We start from the raw sequence: 22,348 nt of genomic DNA, 5'->3' as shown, positions 1-22,348 counted from the left end.
CGGAATGTTTACCAGGGGTTGGGGAAGAGGGAGGGAGAGGGATTTTTTTGATAATTTTAATATGCAGTTTACATCCATTTTGGCTGGGAGATGGTGGCCTGTGAATTATGTGCCTACCGGGCAATGTCCCTTGAACTGTAGGTGAACGGCCACGCCCAGTCAGGGTGGGAGGGGGAGGGATGTTTTTAATAGTTTTGATATGTAGTTCACATATATTTTGACTGGGAGATGGTGGCCTGTGAATTATGTGCCTACCGGGCAATGTCCCTTGAACTGTAGGTGAACGGCCATGCCCAGTCAGATGATTTGTTTGGAATGTTTACCAGGGGTTGGGGAAGAGGGAGGGGGAGGGATTTTTTTGATAATTTTAATATGCAGTTTACATCCATTTTGGCTGGGAGATGGTGGCCTGTGAATTATGTGCCTACCGGGCAATGTCCCTTGAACTGTAGGTGAACGGCCATGCCCAGTCAGATGATTTGTTCGGAATGTTTACCAGGGGTTGGGGAAGAGGGAGGGGGAGGGATTTTTTGATAATTTTAATATGCAGTTTACATCCATTTTGGCTGGGAGATGGTGGCCTGTGAATTATGTGCCCACCGGGCAATGTCCCTTGAACTGTAGGTGAACGGCCACGCCCAGTCAGGATGGGGGAGGGATTTTTTTGGATAATTTTAATATGCAGTTTACATCCATTTTGGCTGGGAGATGGTGGCCTGTGAATTATGTGCCTACCGGGCAATGTATCTTCAACTGTAGGTGAACGGCCACGCCCAGTCAGGGTGGGAGGAGAAGGATGTTTTTAATAGTTTTGATATGTAGTTCACATATATTTTGACTGGGAGATGGTGGCCTGTGAATTATGTGCCTACCGGGTAACGTCCCTTGAATTGTAGGTGAACGGCCACGCCCAGTCAGGATGGGGGCAGGGAGGGATGTTTTTGGGATAATTTTGATATGAAGTTTACATACATTTTGGCTGGGAGATGGTGGCCTGTGAATTATGTGCCTACCGGGCAATGTCCCTTGAACTGTAGGTGAACGGCCATGCCCAGTCAGATGGTGGGTTTGGAATGTTTACCAGGGGTTTGGGAAGAGGGAGGGGCAGGGATTTTTGGGGATAATTTTGATATGGAGTTTACATCCATTTTGGCTGGGAGATGGTGGCCTGTGAATTATGTGCCTACCGGGCAATGTCCCTTGAACTGTAGGTGAACGGCCATGCCCAGTCAGATGATTTGTTCGGAATGTTTACCAGGGGTTGGGGAAGAGGGAGGGGGAGGGATTTTCTTGGATAATTTTAATATGCAGTTTACATCCATTTTGGCTGGGAGATGGTGGCCTGTGAATTATGTGCCTACCGGGCAATGTCCCTTAAACTGTAGGTGAACGGCCATGCCCAGTCAGATGATTTGTTTGGAATGTTTACCAGGGGTTGGGGAAGAGGGAGGGGGAGGGATTTTTTTGATAATTTTAATAAGTAGTTTACATACATTTTGGCTGGGAGATGGTGGCCTGTGAATTATGTGCCTACCGGGCAATGTCCCTTGAACTGTAGGTGAACGGCCACGCCCAGTCAGGGTGGGAGGGATGTTTTTGATAATTTTAATATGTAGTTTACATACATTTTGGCTGGGAGATGGTGGCCTGTGAATTATGTGCCTACCGGGCAATGTCCCTTGAACTGTAGGTGAACGGCCACGCCCAGTCAGGGTGGGAGGGGGAGGGATGTTTTTGATAATTTTAATATGCAGTTTACATCCATTTTGGCTGGGAGATGGTGGCCTGTGAATTATGTGCCTACCGGGCAATGTCCCTTAAACTGTAGGTGAACGGCCATGCCCAGTCAGATGATTTGTTTGGAATGTTTACCAGGGGTTGGGGAAGAGGGAGGGGGAGGGATTTTTTTGATAATTTTAATATGCAGTTTACATCCATTTTGGCTGGGAGATGGTGGCCTGTGAATTATGTGCCTACCGGGCAACGTCCCTTGAACTGTAGGTGAACGGCCACGCCCAGTCAGGGTGGGAGGGGGAGGGATGTTTTTGATAATTTTAATATGTAGTTTACATACATTTTGGCTGGGAGATGGTGGCCTGTGAATTATGTGCCTACCGGGCAATGTCCCTTGAACTGTAGGTGAACGGCCACGCCCAGTCAGGGTGGGAGGGGGAGGGATTTTTTTGATAATTTTAATATGCAGTTTACATCCATTTTGGCTGGGAGATGGTGGCCTGTGAATTATGTGCCTACCGGGCAATGTCCCTTGAACTGTAGGTGAACGGCCATGCCCAGTCAGATGATTTGTTCGGAATGTTTACCAGGGGTTGGGGAAGAGGGAGGGGGAGGGATTTTTTTGATAATTTTAATATGCAGTTTACATCCATTTTGGCTGGGAGATGGTGGCCTGTGAATTATGTGCCTACCGGGCAATGTCCCTTGAACTGTAGGTGAACGGCCACGCCCAGTCAGGATGGGGCAGGGGGCAGGGATTTTTTGGATAATTTTAATATGCAGTTTACATCCATTTTGGCTGGGAGATGGTGGCCTGTGAATTATGTGCCTACCGGGCAATGTCCCTTGAACTGTAGGTGAACGGTCACGCCCAGTCAGAGTGGGAGGGGGAGGGATGTTTTTAATAGTTTTAATATGTCATTTACGTACATTTTGGCTGGGAGATGGTGGCCTGTGAATTATGTGCCTACCGGGCAATGTCCCTTGAACTGTAGGTGAACGGCCATGCCCAGTCAGATGATTTGTTTGGAATGTTTACCAGGGGTTGGGGAAGAGGGAGGGGAGGGATTTTTTTGATAATTTTAATATGCAGTTTACATCCATTTTGGCTGGGAGATGGTGGCCTGTGAATTATGTGCCCACCGGGCAATGTCCCTTGAACTGTAGGTGAACGGCCACGCCCAGTCAGGGTGGGAGGGATGTTTTTGATAATTTTAATATGTAGTTTACATACATTTTGGCTGGGAGATGGTGGCCTGTGAATTATGTGCCTACCGGGCAATGTCCCTTGAACTGTAGGTGAACGGCCACGCCCAGTCAGGGTGGGAGGGGGAGGGATGTTTTTGATAATTTTAATATGCAGTTTACATCCATTTTGGCTGGGAGATGGTGGCCTGTGAATTATGTGCCTACCGGGCAATGTCCCTTAAACTGTAGGTGAACGGCCATGCCCAGTCAGATGATTTGTTTGGAATGTTTACCAGGGGTTGGGGAAGAGGGAGGGGGAGGGATTTTTTTGATAATTTTAATATGCAGTTTACATCCATTTTGGCTGGGAGATGGTGGCCTGTGAATTATGTGCCTACCGGGCAATGTCCCTTAAACTGTAGGTGAACGGCCATGCCCAGTCAGATGATTTGTTTGGAATGTTTACCAGGGGTTGGGGAAGAGGGAGGGGGAGGGATTTTTTTGATAATTTTAATATGCAGTTTACATCCATTTTGGCTGGGAGATGGTGGCCTGTGAATTATGTGCCTACTGGGCAACGTCCCTTGAACTGTAGGTGAACGGCCACGCCCAGTCAGGGCGGGAGGGGGAGGGATGTTTTTAATAGTTTTAATATGTAGTTTACATACATTTTGGCTGGGAGATGGTGGCCTGTGAATTATGTGCCTACCGGGCAATGTCCCTTGAACTGTAGGTGAACGGTCACGCCCAGTCAGGGTGGGAGGGGGAGGGATGTTTTTGATAATTTTAATATGCAGTTTACATCCATTTTGGCTGGGAGATGGTGGCCTGTGAATTATGTGCCTACCGGGCAATGTCCCTTGAACTGTAGGTGAACGGCCACGCCCAGTCAGGGTGGGAGGGGGAGGGATGTTTTTGATAATTTTAATATGCAGTTTACATCCATTTTGGCTGGGAGATGGTGGCCTGTGAATTATGTGCCTACCGGGCAATGTCCCTTGAACTGTAGGTGAACGGCCACGCCCAGTCAGGGTGGGAGGGGGAGGGATGTTTTTGATAATTTTAATATGCAGTTTACATCCATTTTGGCTGGGAGATGGTGGCCTGTGAATTATGTGCCTACCGGGCAATGTCCCTTGAACTGTAGGTGAACGGCCACGCCCAGTCAGGATGGGGCAGGGGGCAGGGATTTTTTGGATAATTTTAATATGCAGTTTACATCCATTTTGGCTGGGAGATGGTGGCCTGTGAATTATGTGCCTACCGGGCAATGTCCCTTGAACTGTAGGTGAACGGTCACGCCCAGTCAGAGTGGGAGGGGGAGGGATGTTTTTAATAGTTTTAATATGTCATTTACGTACATTTTGGCTGGGAGATGGTGGCCTGTGAATTATGTGCCTACCGGGCAATGTCCCTTGAACTGTAGGTGAACGGCCATGCCCAGTCAGATGATTTGTTCGGAATGTTTACCAGGGGTTGGGGAAGAGGGAGGGGAGGGATTTTTTTGATAATTTTAATATGCAGTTTACATCCATTTTGGCTGGGATATGGTGGCCTGTTAATTATGTGCCTATCGGGCAATGTCCCTTCAACTGTAGGTGAACGGTCATGCCCAGTCAGGTTGGGAGGGGAGGGATGTTTTTAATAGTTTTGATATACATAGTTTACATACATTTTGGCTGGGAGATGGTGGCCTGTGAATTATGTGCCTACTAGGCAACGTCCCTTGAACTGTAGGTGAACGGCCACGCCCAGTCAGGGCGGGAGGGGGAGGGATGTTTTTAATAGTTTTAATATGTAGTTTACATACATTTTGGCTGGGAGATGGTGGCCTGTGAATTATGTGCCTACCGGGCAATGTCCCTTGAACTGTAGGTGAACGGTCACGCCCAGTCAGGGTGGGAGGGATGTTTTTGATAATTTTAATATGCAGTTTACATCCATTTTGGCTAGGAGATGGTGGCCTGTGAATTATGTGCCTACCACAGGGAATATCCCTTTAGTGTAGCTGAACGGCCACGCCCAGTCACATTTATTTTTATAGTCTGCATAGAATTAGGATATGAAGGTGTGCAAAGTATATGTCATGGTTAAAGTCATGGCCACTACATCATTTGATTATTTATTTGCAGTAGCAATAGTCATGCCCAGTCTGATCGTATGTAGCTTAGATATAGATTTGGTTTATGATGGCCTATGAATTATATGCCTACATGACCTTGCCCAATAATTAGAAGGTGAATAACCATGCCAACTAAGTTGATTTGTTGGGTATTTTTTTCATAGTTTGGACAGTGATTTTGGCTGGGAGATGGTGGCCTGTGAAATACATGTATGTGCCTTCAGGATTTTGCCCTTAATTGGAAGGTGAACAGCCATGCCCAGACAGTTGATTTGTTGGGAATGTTGAGGGGGCTGGGGAGTTAGATTATTTGAATTCTACTATTAGTTTGATGTGAATCTTATTTTATTTGTTTTTTAGGCTTTTAGGCTTTCATTTTAGCTCCCCCTTTTGTCTCACCTGAACGAAGTTCGGCAGAGACCAGTGATCACTTTTGCTGTTGATCTGTTATAGCTCAGTCACATTCCAGTCCGATCAGGTTAACGATGTACTTGCAATGTGTTTTTTTTTTGGACTGGTTGCCGACGGACGCTTATGGTCATTGTACGATGGCTGGGGCTCTCAGGTAGCAATAGTGGAGTGATCAGACAAAGATACTGGGAGATAAAATTTTCTAATGTCTCCACTGATCTTTGGAATTGCCCACCCATCCTTGACACATTGTTCAGGTATCGTCTAATGTCCAGCCGTGAATTGACTGGTGTCTCTAGCATCAGAGGTCAAGTCCTTGAGAGCAGATATCAGACATCTGCTGATTATCAACCGATGGCTGTTGAGACATTAGTCAATGATGTCCGTATGGTATGCATTGATGTATGACCAATGTGATTCCCATCGGGTAGACAATGGCCGGTGATTACAGATACATCAGGAGCCCTTAGTAAATTGCATCATTTAGTATGTACAATGGATGATGTCCGTAGGATACTTGGATCAATAATCTTAAGATGTCCGGTTCATCCTCTGGATATCGCACGAGTACCGTAGGATTAATTTGGGATTATCATCAGATGTCCAATCGACCAGACGTTGATTGCTGCCTCCCTGGCCCAAAATAATTTTGGTTGTATGGACGCGACCTCAAGATGGCAATTGTTACTGTGATGTGTTACTTTTTGGCCGCTGAGGACTGATGCTTAAAACAAAATTCTTACCCCAATGTCCTGCCATCAGCCTGCGAATGTGACTTAATATGTCGTCTGTTGGTCTGTAAAAAAAATGTCCAGTTTTTGTTCAACTTGCTCTCATTTCTTTATTTCTGCATCAGTTATGTTCATATTTGGTAAATATGATCCTTTGGTAATACCACACACAAGCCTATGAGAATGATGGGGCCAAAGGTAATTTAGGAGTTAAAAGGTCAAATGATATGAGGTCATGTTCATACATTAATTTTCGTCCAACTTGCTCTCATTTCTCATTTCCATCACACTTGTTTGAATGAATCCTTGGGTAATAACACATGTGTGTTGTTGAGGATGATGGATCAAAGGTCATCTAGGGGTCAAAATATTAAGTTTTTGTTCAATTACTTGTTCTCATTTTGTTATTTTTGGATCAATTATGCTCACACATGATCCATATGATCCCTGGGTAATGCCACATGTGTGTTCATGAGGATGATGGAGACAAAGGCCATCTAGGGGTCAAAGGTCAAATGTTATGAGGTAATGTCCATATCCTTTTTTGAAGTTTTTCATGCAACTTGTTCTCATTTCTTTATATTTGTATCAATTTTGATCCAATTTGGTAAGTCTCGGGCAACTTTTGAGACCAAATTTGCAACGGGTATAGTGTCACGACGCCACATGACTTTTTATAAGACAATGTCATGTTGAAAATGGCTCATTTTTATACTTTGTGTACAGTCTATGGGAGATAAAATTCATAAAAGGGTGATTATTTTCAGATCTAATTGGTCTGCTTAAGTAATGTAGGGTTCAACTCAGTTGTTAAGTGTTCTGTAATAATTTCCATTAAAAAATACAATGGCAAAAAAGATGAAGAAATGAAGAAATACATAAAGAAAATTTTGGCTTTCGCAGTGTGGAAACCTTTGATTAAAGATTGCAAGAAAGATGACATCTGGGGAAAAAAATAAATTTTTAAGTGAAATCGGGTGTTATATATGCAAATAATGCTTTTCCAAATTGAATTTGCATAGATCATAATAAATTTTAAAAATTTTGATTTTTATACCTGTAGCTTTGTATGTGGTAAAAAATGTGCTAAAATTCGACCCAATTGCGCAAATGGCAGGTCATGATGCCCCCTCCCCCCTCATCCTCAATAGCTGTACGTATCTCAAATAGCCCAGTCCTTTTAGGGTTAAGCTGCTCTCATTTCATTATTTCTGCATCAATTATGTTTACACTTGGTACAAATGATGATGGGATCAAAGGTCATCTGAGGGTCGAATGATACAAGGTAATGTCCATCCTTTTTCAATTTTTTTTTCAACTTGCTCTCAATTCTTTATGTCTACATCAACTTAGTACAAATAATCACTGGGTGAGACCACAATGTATTCTTGAAGATGTTAAGGTGAAAGGTCATCTAAAGGTCAAAATATCATATTGCATATTTTAGTGATTGCAAATCAGGCGAGACTTGTGGTTCATGAACCACCTTGTATAAAACTTTCCCCTACATGTAATTGTACAGTGCGTCCCAGAAAAAAACGAAACCGAGATTTAGTGATGATCTATCATAACTTAATCATAAATAAAATAGACAAATGACCTACCATCGTAAAGCTTAGAATTTCTTCTTTCATCTGGTACTACTTAGATTATTCCTCATTCATGCATGAGTGAGCAAAAACAATTCAAAGAAAGGATGCCAAAAACTCATTTGGCGGGGGTATCTAAATTTCAAAAAAGAAAGTCACATTACTAAAAAGTTAAATATCTGCTCTTATATTTGATACCTTAATAACAAAAAATGGGCAAGAAGTAAAAAAGTTATGGTCCCTCAAAACAATGCTTGTATTTCCATAATTTCATTAAATAAACGTGTTTTCACCAGTTTCCCACAGAAGCTATCGCACGGTAACAAAAGAGTTAATGCATGGCTGATCGTCAACAAAACAGAGTGTCAAGGGAGTTTAAACGCTAGCCTGTAAAACCTCTTCATTTTATGAAATTATTGATATTCGAGCCTTATTTCAAATAACCAGAACTTTGTTATTCCTTTACCATTTTCTGTAATTGAGGTACCAAATTAAAGAGCAGATATTGAACTTTTTAAAAATGTGGTTTTCTTTTTAAAACCCAGATACGGCCCGCCAAGTGACTTTTTGGAATCCCCTTTTCAAATTGTTTTTGCTCGCTCATGGGTGAGTGAGAAATAAGATGAAAGAGGAAATTCTAAGCTTTAAAATAGTAGGTCATTTGTCTATTGTATTTGTGATTAAGTTACGATAAATCATCGATAAATCTCGGTTTCGTTTTTTGTGGGACGCACTGCATATGCTACACAGTTTTTTTTTTTTATTTATTTCTAATTTTCTTTCCAACAATTTCCTAATTGTGTTGGATCGTCTTTGAGAAATTCCCTCCAAGATTCCAACAAAATTACTACTCCCCTGTATTCTTTTTCTTTCACCTTGTTCTATATACTGTCAATCAGGCAGGTGCTTGGGAAGATAGAGTCTTTACTGGGGAAGCAGAGTCATTGGTCTGTAACAGGTAGGTAATCAAATAACTGTTTTCACAACTGTCCATCAAAGCTGTGCATAATCTTATGAACAAGTGGAGTATGGCAAGCCACATGTGTGTCTCAGTCACATGCTGATATTGCTTTAAACATAAAAAATGTTTTTTCTCGAAAATAGTAAACAGGCAGCCACAACTGCTCTGTGACCACTTTTTTTTAGGACCAACAGTCAAATGGGACCACAAATCATTGTGTCCTCTGATTATATTTCCATATTGAATCATTGAGATTACCTCCTCGATATTATTCTTGGGCCCGTTGCATAAAACTTTTACCTGAGAAAACTCAGGTTGTTTTTACAGGAGTTTTTGCCCTGTGCTAAAGTCAATGGCGGAGATCAGACTAACCTTAGTTTTCAGTTTTACCAGAGTTTTCTCAGGTAAAAAGTTTTATGCAACAGGCTTCTTGTCTCTTTTAAGTTGTTTTTATAAATGGATTGTTCGTGTACATATGAAGTAAATATACAGCGATAATTTCTTAACATTTCATGTCAACAGTTGAGCTTACAGTTTTTACACTTCATAATTCAGTCTATTGTAAAGTTATGCATGATATAATAAAGCTGTATGAAAGATTTTGTATGATATTTATAAAATGTTTCCACTAAGGTTTTAGGTTAATGAGAATTAAAATTAGGTTAATAAAGCATGCAAAGAGTTGAGTGACTTTAAAACTGATTTCATTTCCACCCTACAGATCCACTCATAGAAGCCAGCAACAAGTTGAGAGAACAGGTCTTACATTTCTTCTTCTACGTACATTCTTTCATTCAAAGGTTTGTATCAATATTGAAGAAGACTGAAGATAGATTATAATATCATTCAACAAAAGTTTTCAAAGTAAGCTTTCAAGGTTTGGTATTATTAACCGTATCAGACATCTGAGCAGGGTAACTTTAATACATTATTGCTTGCTTATGTCTGTGATCAAATGGTCGTTCAATGAGTTTCCAATTGTTTATCCACGGACCAAATTTATTCCTCCGCTCAGGAAAGTCAATAAGAAAATGTGTAGAAATGTAGCGGGCAATTAGGTAGAGCTAACATCCGGGCATTCTACGCATTTTTGTATGCATCCTTGAAACCCGTAGTGCTGTATGTCACAAAACTGAGACAACGCTGAAAACTGCATCCCCTGGCCAGGGACGCTTCATTTCAATTACGTCACGATAGTCAAGTTCAGAGGCCCAGTCTGCTCAGGACGACAAAATAGATTCCCATTCTTAAACTCTAATATATATAAATTTTAATGATTTTTGCTCTAGATTTCTGATTTAGTTAATAATAATATAGCAATATTGACTGGCCTGGGGGCGAAACGGCATATATCGTCCTCACTAAACTAATATCACCTTCGTCTACAATTCTACAATATAAATCTAGTTGAGGCGATACCTGTTGTATCGCCCCGAGGCCAGTCAATATTGCTTTATTATTCCTCAACAAAAGAGCATTTGAAGACAAACTGGAAGCAAAGAGTTTAGATGAATTACCATCCTGATTTTCTGATGATTTTTTAGTCTAAAGAGAAAACAAAAACACAAGTGCACATCCAAAAGAAATGTTCAAAGATTCCAAAGTTGTCTGCAAGGGCAACAGTTGTTCATTCAAGCAAGAAGTTATTTTTAAGAATGAACTGACAACAAACTGCAAATTAATTTATACTGCATCCCATTCATAAAAAGAAGTAGAAGAGAAAACTGTAGCCTTTGATGGTGACAGCTGCATGAGCAAAATGAAAAGTGCTTTGTGTTGAAAATCAATAATTGGGGATTTGATTTGATCAAAAGACATGGATATTGAACATTTGAAAATTATATATAAAACCCTTTTTTGTCCTGAAATTGGGTGAAATATTGTGTGATAACAGTTTTAGAATGTGAAAAAAATAACTTGGAATTTGACCATTTTAAATAAACATTTTACAAATATCCATTTGCAGGTATTTGGCTACATCCAGGTTAGTCTCTTCTCAAGACTTAAATGTGGTGCCATCTCTGTATAGTCAGCAAGTGGAAGGTTTTCCACTAAGACTAGCAACCGAACTAGATAATGTATCTATGTTTTTTGGGAGGCTGAATGATCTCTCCTCGTCCAGGCAGTATTTCACTTCTCGTGATAGACAGGTATTATACTTATTCATTTATGTATTTCTTATTTAGTCTTGTATTTTCTAATCAATTTGATCGTTTCAATATAACAGTCATATGAATTTGACTAACATTATCTTTAAAAGTGTGAAGTTATGGAATGCTCTTGCATCTGAAATGAAAGAAATACATCCAAAATATATATTTAAATGTAATATTAACTTCTACTTGCATATATTGATTTAACCCTATCTAGGCTGGGGGGGGGGCCTCCGAGGCCTCCCCCCTCAACGAATCGCGTGATATTTTCGTCGTGCGAACTTTTTTGACCGTGCCGCTCGCTGACTATTTACTTTCAAGTCTTGCGCAACTTTTGAGATTTTGCGTCACCCGGGTACGTGGTTCCGAAATTACGCAACATTATGTAAGTGCATGTCAGACCTAAAATTGCTCAAAAACGTGATTTCATGTACAAAGTCAATGCAAATTGTGTTTTCAACCAAAATTCATAAATGTATGATTATTTTTAGTTTTTCTAGTCTAAATGTATTCATTTTATGCTTTTTATGATCACAGAAGAGTCCCCAACAAATTTCATTGAAAAAACAATGAAAAACAAAAGGTCAAAAAACAAAGAAATACATAAGAAATTGCAAAAAACAATATAATACATAAGAAAATGATTTGATATCACAAGTTTTTTCATGTACACTTGCTAAGGACACCACAAAGAGTTTCTGTACCAAAAATTAGTACATTTTGAGCTTTATTTAGGGAGTTAAAGGGAAAAGTATGATTTCGCATACTAATTACGCATAAATTAGCATAATCACTTAATAGCGATTCGCATGAAATAAATTACTATACAATCTTGTAGATTATGCTCCAGGCAACCCGCGTGCCAATTTTCCGCGCGATCGACGGCCGAGATCTTCGGGGGGGCCTGGGAGGCCCCCCCCCCCCCCCCCCCCCGCTGGCCATAGGAACTCCCAAAATACCCCGGCCTAGATAGGGTTAAAAGCTCTTTCTAGTGTTTTTCTGTCCTTTGTTTATTAGTTTGATTGTAATTTACTGTATTGTGAATATGATTGTTGCTTTCTTTTCTTGATTTTCTGTTTTGTATGTTTTCTCAAGGGAAGCTTTTTTTACAAGCCATAGGCTTTTATTGCAATTCCCCAGCCACATTAAATTGTATAAAATTGCTTTGTATTTTATATGATTAATAAATGAATTGTATTGTGAATTTAATCAATATGACTAGTTTATTTGTTTATTCATTTATTGATGCCTTTATCTATTCATAAATATGTCTATGCATGTATTAATTCATTGATTCATTTCGACACGTTTCAACATGTGTTCCTGTCATCTTCAGAGGAATTTTCCTGAAGACGACAGGAATACTTGTTGAAATGTCGAGTTTGGGTGGTCCTTTTCAGGACCAACATTTGCCCAGGAAAGATACCGTGAAACATACAACACTAACCAACATACTGTACACAGCATCTGAGAGCACCCAGCTGACAGATCACCTGGATGGTCCAGCATGCTACACACTGAGACCAATCACCAATAATATAGTGAATTATGAAAATAACAAATATGTGTATTTCTCTCCTTTTAGGCATCACATGATCATCTTCTTCTTCATTGTCATCTAGATGTCAGGTGGTACATCATACAAGTTCTTCATCATCTTCATGTTTCTACCACAGGTAAAAACATTGCGCTCAATGGTTGGAAACCACGAGCTTTTCCGATTTCTTGCATTGATTGCGCTTATGTTGTAATTCAGGATAGTCATACTTGCTTATATAGCGATTGATACTTACTTTATCAAAAGTCTCTAAAGCACTCCACAATAATGCATCATTATATGCTGGCGATAGCAAAGCAGCTGTTACGTGTTCAGCATTTCAAGGAATAAATTCCTACCAGGTACCCATCAACCTCACCTGGGTTGAGTGCGGCACAAAGTGTGTAAATTCCTCACTGAAGGAAAACATGCCTTGGTCTGGAACCCACATCCCTCAGATTGAAAGATGAGAGTCATAACGACTAGATATTGATGCCCCCAATGTATGTACTGTATATTGAGAAAGCATCCCAAAATGAATGTGTGCTTTTATCACACCACACTAAATTGACACTTTTTATTTAGGTTACATCATTTATGAGCCCACTGATCTGAATTAACAAGTCCACTATTTGTGTTAAAGGGCAAGTTCACCTCAACATGAAGATTAATTGAATAAAAAGAGAAAAATCAACATGCATCTCACTTAAAATTTCATCAAAACCATATGTAAAATAAGAAAGTAATTGTTTTTTCGCTTTATAGTTCATAAAACAGTTATATGCATATCCTGGTCAGTATACAAATGAGGGAACTGCTGACATTACCCATTAAGTATTGGTTCATTGTTGATTTGATTGATTTTGTAATATCCCCCCCCCCCCTCCTCACATCCTTTCTCTATATCTGTCAATGTGCTTCTATCTATATGTAATATTTGCTCCTCTCTCTTTCTCTTCCTCTTCATCATAGGTTCTTCTCATGAGATTGAAATAGTTGATTGTTTTAACAAGCAAGTTGATAGATTGATGCAAGACCTTATCACCACTGCTACTATACGTTACAATCAGGTTGGTAATCTCCATCATAATGATGATGATGAAGATGATCATGATGATCATGATTGTGATGATAATAATAACAGTTCTTGTATAGCGCATATCACAATTATGAATAATGTCTCTGTGCGCTTCCAACCAAAGGTTTGGGATATTAGTGGATGATAGTGATGATGATGGTGGTGATAATGATGTTGAAGATGACCATGATAATGGTGATGACGATGATGATGATGACAAAGATAATCATGATGATGGTGATGATAATGATTTAAAGTTGTTGCTAGTACATATTTGAATTTTGTAACTTTAAGTATATATTAGAATTACAATTAATAATTGAACCTAACAATTTGTTGAAAATAAAAGACTCAGTAGTTTTTTCCTTTATCAAGAGTCTTTGAGTATCATCTCTAGAATATTTACTAGTACCAAAGGCACTATATTCTACTGTCAGACAATTGAAACTTATTTTGAACCAGCAAATGGTATGTCATTGGAAAGAACATAATAGCTTTGGACTCTAACTATGGGATAAGGAAACAAAACATAAGAAAAACTGTTGTCATTCCTGCTTGGAATCTAGCTCATAATAATAATATAGGATATTTATATTGCGCACATATCCACCTTGTTAGGTGCTCAAGGCGCTCCTATATTACCCGGCTAAGCTAGGCGTTCATAGCGCACACAGCTTCTTAAGGAATCACTTCCTACCGGTACCCATTTACCTCACCTGGGTTGAGTGCAGCACATTGTGGATCAGTTTCTTGCTGAAGGAAATTACGCCATGGCTGGGATTCGAACCCACGACCCTCTGTTTCAAAGTCCGAAGACTAATCCACTGGGCCACAACGCTCCATAAAGAATTAGTCTTATAGCAAATCTTCAAAAGCTCTGACCTTCACCTTGTAATCAGGAGGCACGATAGCTCAGTCAGTGGAGCGGGGGTTTTGGATTCCGGTGACCCGGGTTCGATTCCCACTTGGTGCGCTAGTGCCCTTTGGTAAGGCATCAATCCTCATTACCAGTTCCCTCATAGAGGACCTTAAGCCTTGGGTCCTCTGGTTGCTTGCTTACAAGCATTCATGCTTTCTTAGCAATCAGGTAAAAAATTACCACCGATCAGATTTTTGTCTTTGAATACCACTATGCAATTTGCATCTTTTGGTAAGACGTCAACATACCCTTTGCTACTTCCAACCCAGGCGTTATTTGATAACCAGTAGGTTGCTTAAGCCAGTGTAGTATGCTCTGCAATTTGATCTTGGAATCCCTCACTCCTCAGTGAGTGGAGGAAGTGCATACCTCATCTGTGGGCTAGCTAGAATCTGATTTCAGGGTGGGTGTTCAATGATAATGAATACTGATACACAAAATTTATGAAGTGCTGTAAATGTGGTGCAAAATGCTGTTGATAAAAGAAATATATAGAAACTTGTATACTACAAGACGTGTTCACAGGAATATATATTAAATAACAAAGAATGTAAATGTCAAAACATTACTACAACTTAATCACGCGTAGAAATACAGAATATCAAAATTACACAACTGAAATGCAAAGGACTGAAGTGATAATCATTCTATTTCATTTTAAGTTGCATGAATTCATGCTTGACTGGTGACCCTGTCTTGTGCGAAATGATATATCATTATGTACCCGACTTTTCACCTAAAACATGTTCCAGTCATGTGTACAGTCATAATAATAATAATAATAGGTCCATTTATATAGCGCAGCTACTATGTGCATATACTCTACTGCGCTTTGATAATTGGTATCATATTATTACCCCGGCTGTAGCTGAGCCGCCATATTAATAGGCGCTAAAGCAGTCATGCATAACTTTAAAAACAGTTTTATGGAACACTTTCAAGGAGTAATGATACATGTACATAGTTTTGCTTGGATGTATTAAGTGCTAATGTATATGAAACCATTGATATTCTATTTGCAGTTAACTTTGAATGAAGTCCATCAGACGTCTCTCTTCCCTTGTAACTGTTTGAAGGAGATGTGGATCCTTCTCATCCACCTACTTGATCACAGACATATGAATAACTCTGCAACGGTAAGGGCATAAACTTTAATAATCCTTTTCATGAAACTGCTCTGGGGGCTGTTGCAGAAAGAGTTGCGTTTAAACGCAAGCCAAGAAATCAATGGCAAGTCCCAAATGCACGCTGTTGATTGGTTGAAAATCAAGTTGTGCTTGATTTTTAGAGTTGTGTTTGATTGCAGCTCTTTCTGCAACAGGCCCCAGATGTTGCTTCTTTATCAATGACTTTCTTGTGCTAAATGATTAACCTAAATTTTCCCTTTTTGGGTTGTATTTCTATGGAATAATCTTTTTTTTTCATGATACATATTTTTTAGTCTATTTTCTGAAGAAAATATCTAATTCAGATGCTTAGTAACAATGAAAATGGTAGTCTTCAAAGATTTGATTTCAGCTCCCATTATTTTGTAATCAAAATGATGAAAAATCTGATAAGGAACCAAACAAAGGCTCACCAGTCATTTTCAAAGCCCTATGTAACTTTCATAAAGCTCTCTGTAAGTTATGCACAACTGTACAAAAGTCTGATGCCCCTTTCATGTGCTAAATTTCCCTTTTTAGAGGCAACTAAAGGTAACTTTTTTGGTTGTATTTCAGTGTTTGATAAAGATTTTTTATAAGTTACGCAATACGCACAACTATGAGCGAATAGCATCCCTTCAGTGCTCTAAATGAGATAGCAAAATATCCCCATTTTGATGTAAATACAAGTAATTTTTGTTGTATTTCCCTGCTAATGATTTCTTGAATATAAACTCTTTTACATGTATGAAAATATATTTGCGGAGCTACATGTATAAAACCTTGTACATTTAAATACTGCTTCATAAATCTTAAATTTGAATCTTTTTTTTGCAGTCATTTTGGGGAATCATTCATCAACTGTTATCACCTATACTAGAGAATGTGGATGGTCAGTCTAACAGAGGTGAGTCTTATTGCCATGATGGTAAATTATTACCGATTTTACTCACCCATGAGCTCTGTCATTACGTTTCTGCGATTTTGGAACAAATCGCATTTTGCTCATTTTCTGAAAATGTGAATGGAACATATCATTTTATTTGAGGTTAATATTAATTGAAAGAATACTGATATAACCATTTTGAAAGATTGCAAGCCTTTATTTTGGAGTAAAGGCCAAATAAGTTTCAAATCGTAGCCAATGGTACGACTGCTATGACGTCATTACGACTAGATATTAATTCGCTTTTATTCTAAGAAGGATGATAGCATAGTCAAAGATTTGAATATAGGTATACGTACAATGATTTAGAACATTACACAGTAAGATATTCCAAGTCTCAATATTAGCATCAAATTCTACTACATTTTATTCTGAAATTGGGTCGGAGACCAATCATAAGGTGTGCGGTTGCCTTAATAAATGAAGCATACTTGTATACTCCATTTCAACTGTCATACTTGGTGGTCATCTGTTCACCCCTTGACTTTATCTTTTCCCTCCTTTGTTCCTGCTGTGTCTGCTTCTATTCCTCCGATCATCTGCCTCTATTCCTTCCTCCTTATATTGTTAACTCCCTCTGCTCCCTGTACCACTCCTCGGCCCTCCACTGTCTTCTCCCCCTCCCTCCTTCATAGTTCTCTTCTCTAGCTCTTCTCCTTCCTCACATTGTCTTTATCCCCATCTTACCTTCCTCCTCATCTATCCCTGTACCTCCTTACATCCTTCTCCTCCTCTACCTCACCCCCTCCTCTTTTTATCCTGTGCATCCCTCCATCTACTTCTCCCTCACCCCTCCTTCCCTTTCACTCCTCTCCTCCCTAGCCTTCCCTTTTTGTCCCCTTCATCTCCTCCCTATTTTTTTATTTCTTTATTTTTTTTTGGGGGGGATAATAGAATTCATTCCTTATACTAATTTCTGTGTGAAATTATAGTTTATACATTTTGCTTTTTTATCCCTTGCCTCTTTATAATATTTTCAAATATTGTTTTATTATGTTAAATGTATGATTTATCTTGGATGCAAATAAAAGGCCATATCGGCCAATCAATCAAAAGAAATCAATAGAGGTCTGACTACATAATGCTATTGCTATTGAAACACTAGTTCTGTAGCAAATTCAAATCCAAATGCATTACAATATATAATTTTTCCTATTCATTTTTATCAGGTGTTAATTTCCTTGTATGTTTTTGTTTCTTTTTTTTTGCTTTTTCATTCTCAATTTTCATTGAAATTCATATTTATCTTTTGAATACTGTTTCTCAGGTGCGACAGCCAAGGATCCTGAAGGTTTGTGCTTCTGGATACTTCAACAGTTATCTTCTCTCTATCAGTATGACAAGACGGGACAGGAAATTGGCCAGGTAACTATTCTACATTTAAGTACGACGTAGATTCGCACAATGCCTAGTTATGTGCAGTATAAAAGGCATGACCGCATTGGTCAGATCATGCCAGGATGATGTTCACTACTGCGTATTGATCTATTAGATTTTGCGATGCATATCATGTATGCATTGGCATTTAAGTGCGACTCTAAATCATACTTAAATCTCTGTGAAACCACCCCCATATCAATCAAGTAACCAGTCAGATAAGCTAGTCAGGTAGCAAGTCAACCTGCTAATTAGGTCATTGGTTTGGTTAATAGACTGGTAACTAGCCAAGGTACTTGTAAGGTATTTTGCAAACTAGTCTCATTATTGGACAGACACAAGTAATCATTCATTTTACTAGTCACGTAATCAGTCGTGAATCACACTGGTCTCATTAGTCAGGGTATAAAAAACCATGATACCTATGATACTTTGTGGCTTTGCCTTTGTCTTTAGATTTCCCAACCATTACAAAACGTGGCTGGGCTGATAAAACCTTGTATCTCAAAATCTAAAAATTTGAAGGCAGCTTAGTAAAGGCTGTATTTAAAAAAAAAAGAAATGGTGGCAGTCTGATACTGTCTGAAATCAGTCTCCAGATATCTGTCAAGAACTCTTTCGAAGCAAAAAAAAGGTTGCTACCCATGTTATAACTCTAAAATCTTACTTGTTCTCATCTGTCATCAAAATGTTTGAATTTGAGATAGGAGGTTTTATCAGCCCAACAGGGAAAAGTTATTATTTGTAACAAAATATGACAGGAATACAGAAGTACAAAAGGGCATCCAAAAGATTAAATTCAGGGCCAAAATAGGAAAAGGCTGAGAGAGGGGGCAAAGGAGCTACTTTTGTAGTGTGAATACATACACAGACACTATATCAAAGGTTGAGATGGGTTGAATGTTAGGAAAATGTAACGAAAAAATACAAATTTCTTAGAAGAAATGATTATTCAAAATGTCATTTTGTTTGTATGTTGTAAAGATCACACATAAACAGTACAAATTTTCGAAAATATTTTCTATTATCAAACATATTTTTGACACACTGTTTTACATTTTGTTCTCTATAGCCCATTGCAAGGAGCCATTGGTACTTGGTGGAAGATATTCTCAAGAAAGTCTTGTCAAAGGTAAAGAATGAACAAGAATTCTGGTCTAATATAGACATAAGTACTGCTATGTACATATATTTATGTGTAGACTCTGCTACTGTTGGGCCTCACTTCATAAACTCTACAGTAGGATCTCATCCCCAAGCATAAGTTGATTTTTAGAGGCCCTGGCTACATCTTTGTAATTTTAAACGATAGTGATATTCAGTTTCAATTCAAGACTCACATGCCCAGATTCAGAAGATGATAATCCTATTTTAACCTTTGCGGAACACACAAATTTAAATTTTGCACAGATAATAGCAACATGCGCCAAAAAATTAGATCCTAGTGTGCATGTAGTATTCTGAATTTCGCGCAATTAAGTAATTTTGCAGTAATTAGTATATGTGAAGTGTGCATAATTTGCTCTTGATATAGGAAACATTTCTATTGGTTAAAGTGCCAATATAAAGTGTATTTTGAATGGTAATATCTGAAGATGAAAGAGGGGCAGTCCTTAAAAAAAGAGAAAAGAACTAGAAGATTTTCAGAATACCAATTTGCTATTAGCGTCTTCCTATCTCAGAGAGAAAAGAAAAGAACGGATGTATGCTTATATTCATCCTGGAAGTAAGACAAATTACAATGACAAAATAAATCTGTTCATCTGGACTTACTGTTATTAAAACGGAGAATAGTTTCACGTCTGATCCTGGATGTTCTTCAGCTTGTCCGAAGAACATTTTCAGAACACCATCCCTAGTCTGAATGCTCCTTTGTTGTGTGAATGTACCCATTGTAATGTGAGCATTTCAATGAATCCTGATTTCCACAGGATGCTGGGACTGCGGAGGCATCGCTCCAGTCGTACCTAAGGCATTTTCTGGTCCTGTGCCACCTCTGGGAACCACATAGCAAGATTCTCATTACCCTTTGGGACCATTTCTACAGGAAACTGGTATGTAGCAATGTTCTCCTTTTCTGTGAATTGGTGACATGACCTTTGCTCCAGTGGCGTTTGCTCCAGGCTTTATTTCATCTAAGATATAGGGTCAGGGTTGCAATAGGGTTGGTTTAGGTTTAGGATAGGGTACAGTGTTAACTCCAGGGTTGAAGTTGGTCATTCCGTTAGTATGTCAAATTTACAGCAGAGCAACTGTTGCCAGAGCAAAAGTCATGAAACCTGTTCATATGGCAGGTCCTGGCACAAAGATTGAACGATTGGTAAGTGTGACCAAAAAAAAGCGGTGATGGAATTACAGTTCACATTCAGAATTGCCCTGATCAATAATTGGCAGGTTTTTACCACAGTGACGCTTGCAGACTACACCAAGATTCCTCAGTGAGCAATGGAAGCATATTAGCCCTGTTTATTATCATTTTTTTCTTGAATCCAGAATCATCGCCTCACTGCTCCTGGGCAAGGCATCCAGGGCCTAGCAACCATCAGGTACGTCACATGTCCCTATTCAGAATCAACCTTGATTTATTGGCCAGGGGGCCGTTTCATAAAGCTGTTCGTTAGTTAAGAGCGACTTTAAAGCCTGTGTATAGCTTTGGTAAAGGGTCAATAATGTGACTGATAATCGAATATCATCTAATATGACAGTCTTACTGAAGCGTAGAGACCGTTAGATATTTTTCAAACTGCACTTCTCTGAGAAAATTTCAAATATTCAAATCTTGGATATATAGCGCCCTCTCTCGGCGATGCTTGTTTTAAATTTAAAAAATGGGCATCCAAGCACTTATCTTATAAATTTAGTGATTAGATATCCAAAAGTTACAGACAAAGAACATATCTTGAAAGTTTCAGCCCATTCCATGATTTGGAATAGGATTTAATTGAAAGACAAAAACACACAGATATTTTAATTTGATCGGGTGACCCGATCAAGTTAAATTTCCATGTAAAATCGCAAAATTTATCCTGTAAAACACATTTTCATTTCATATCCTCCACATCATTACTGTTATAGGGCATATCCATTCATATTAGCTAGCAATGAATTGGAATAGTGATAGGTGCATTTTGGTGGATTTACCAAAACTATACACAAGCTTTAAGAATGACTGATGATCCTTTCTTGTGGTAAATTTTATGTTCATTGGCGATGGTTAAGCGCATAGGAAAGTTTCACCATTCTTAATTCACTCTTAACTTACGAACAGCTTTATGAAATAGCCCCCAGATATACATGTAGTACACCACTCAGTTGTAAATTTTATTTCAAACTGCTATTCTTGGGTGTCCACATCAAAGGGTAACCCCGTTGAATTATGTTGATTACCTTGCATTGTTAGATCCAATGGATTTGGCCTTCTAGGAATATTGGAACATTATTGCCACCATATTTGATTCATTTTCATGCCTCCACCTTCCATGGGGCCGTTTCATAAAGCTGTTTGTAAGTTAAGAACAACTGTTGAACCTTTCTTAAGCTCTTAACCATTGCCAATTAATACATAATTTGCCACAAGAAAGGATCACCAGTCGTTCTTAAAGTTGTTATTAACTTATGAACAGCTTTATGAAACACTCACCAGGAGTGGTTGCCTGTGATGGTTGATGGAGACAGCATTTTAGGGTTGTTGAAATAGTATACAAATAATAAATGTTTATGAGTGCAATGGACAGAATACTTCATCAGGTGAAAGATGAAATGATCACACCTCGTTGAATGGATCATTATTTCATCTTTCACCTCATGAAGTATTCTGTCCATTGCACGAATGAAAAAACATTCATTATTTGGTTTATATGACATCAATTTTTGTCTCACCTGCGAAGCAAAGTGAGACTATAGGCGCCGCTTTTCCGACGACGGCGGCGGCGGCGTCAACATCAAATCTTAACCTGAGGTTAAGTTTTTGAAATGACGTCATAACTTAGAAAGTATATGGACCTAGTTAATAAAACTTGGCCATAAGGTTAATCAAGTATTACTGAACATCCTATTAGAGTTTCATGTCACATGACCAAGGTCAAAGGTCATTTAGGGTCAATGAACTTAGACCATATTGGAGGAATCAACATCGAAATCTTAACCTGAGGTTAAGTTTTTGAAATGTCATCATAACTTAGAAAATATATGGACCTAGTTCATGAAACTTGGACATAAGGTTAATCAAGTATCACTGAACATCCTGCATGAGTTTCACGTCACATGACCAAGGTCAAAGGTCATTTAGGGTCAATGAACTTTGGCCGAATTGGGGATATCTGTTGAATTCCCATCATAACTTTGAAAGTTTATGGATCTGATTCATGAAACTTGGACATAATAGTAATCAAGCATCACTGAACATTTTGTGCAAGTTTCAGGTCTCATGATTAAGGTCAAAGGTCATTTAGGGTCAA

General features: G+C 38.9%; 1 protein-coding gene across 1 annotated transcript in view; it reads left to right on the top strand.

Annotated features, from left to right (window-relative positions):
• LOC121413734 (protein MMS22-like) overlaps positions 1-22,348 on the top strand; it is a 72,139-nt gene that overhangs the window by 13,192 nt on the left and 36,599 nt on the right. The window contains exons 5-15 of the mRNA XM_041606661.1: positions 8,675-8,733; positions 9,458-9,536; positions 10,703-10,886; positions 12,475-12,565; positions 13,399-13,496; positions 15,446-15,559; positions 16,406-16,475; positions 17,782-17,879; positions 18,964-19,023; positions 19,823-19,945; positions 20,385-20,437. Of these exons, the coding sequence (XP_041462595.1) occupies positions 8,675-8,733; positions 9,458-9,536; positions 10,703-10,886; positions 12,475-12,565; positions 13,399-13,496; positions 15,446-15,559; positions 16,406-16,475; positions 17,782-17,879; positions 18,964-19,023; positions 19,823-19,945; positions 20,385-20,437 (1,029 nt within the window). The remainder of the gene's footprint in view (positions 1-8,674; positions 8,734-9,457; positions 9,537-10,702; positions 10,887-12,474; positions 12,566-13,398; positions 13,497-15,445; positions 15,560-16,405; positions 16,476-17,781; positions 17,880-18,963; positions 19,024-19,822; positions 19,946-20,384; positions 20,438-22,348) is intronic.

Source organism: Lytechinus variegatus, chromosome 4 (genome assembly GCF_018143015.1).
Source record: "Lytechinus variegatus isolate NC3 chromosome 4, Lvar_3.0, whole genome shotgun sequence".
Lineage (NCBI taxonomy): Eukaryota > Metazoa > Echinodermata > Echinoidea > Temnopleuroida > Toxopneustidae > Lytechinus > Lytechinus variegatus.
This window is presented reverse-complemented; position numbering and strand designations above follow the sequence as displayed.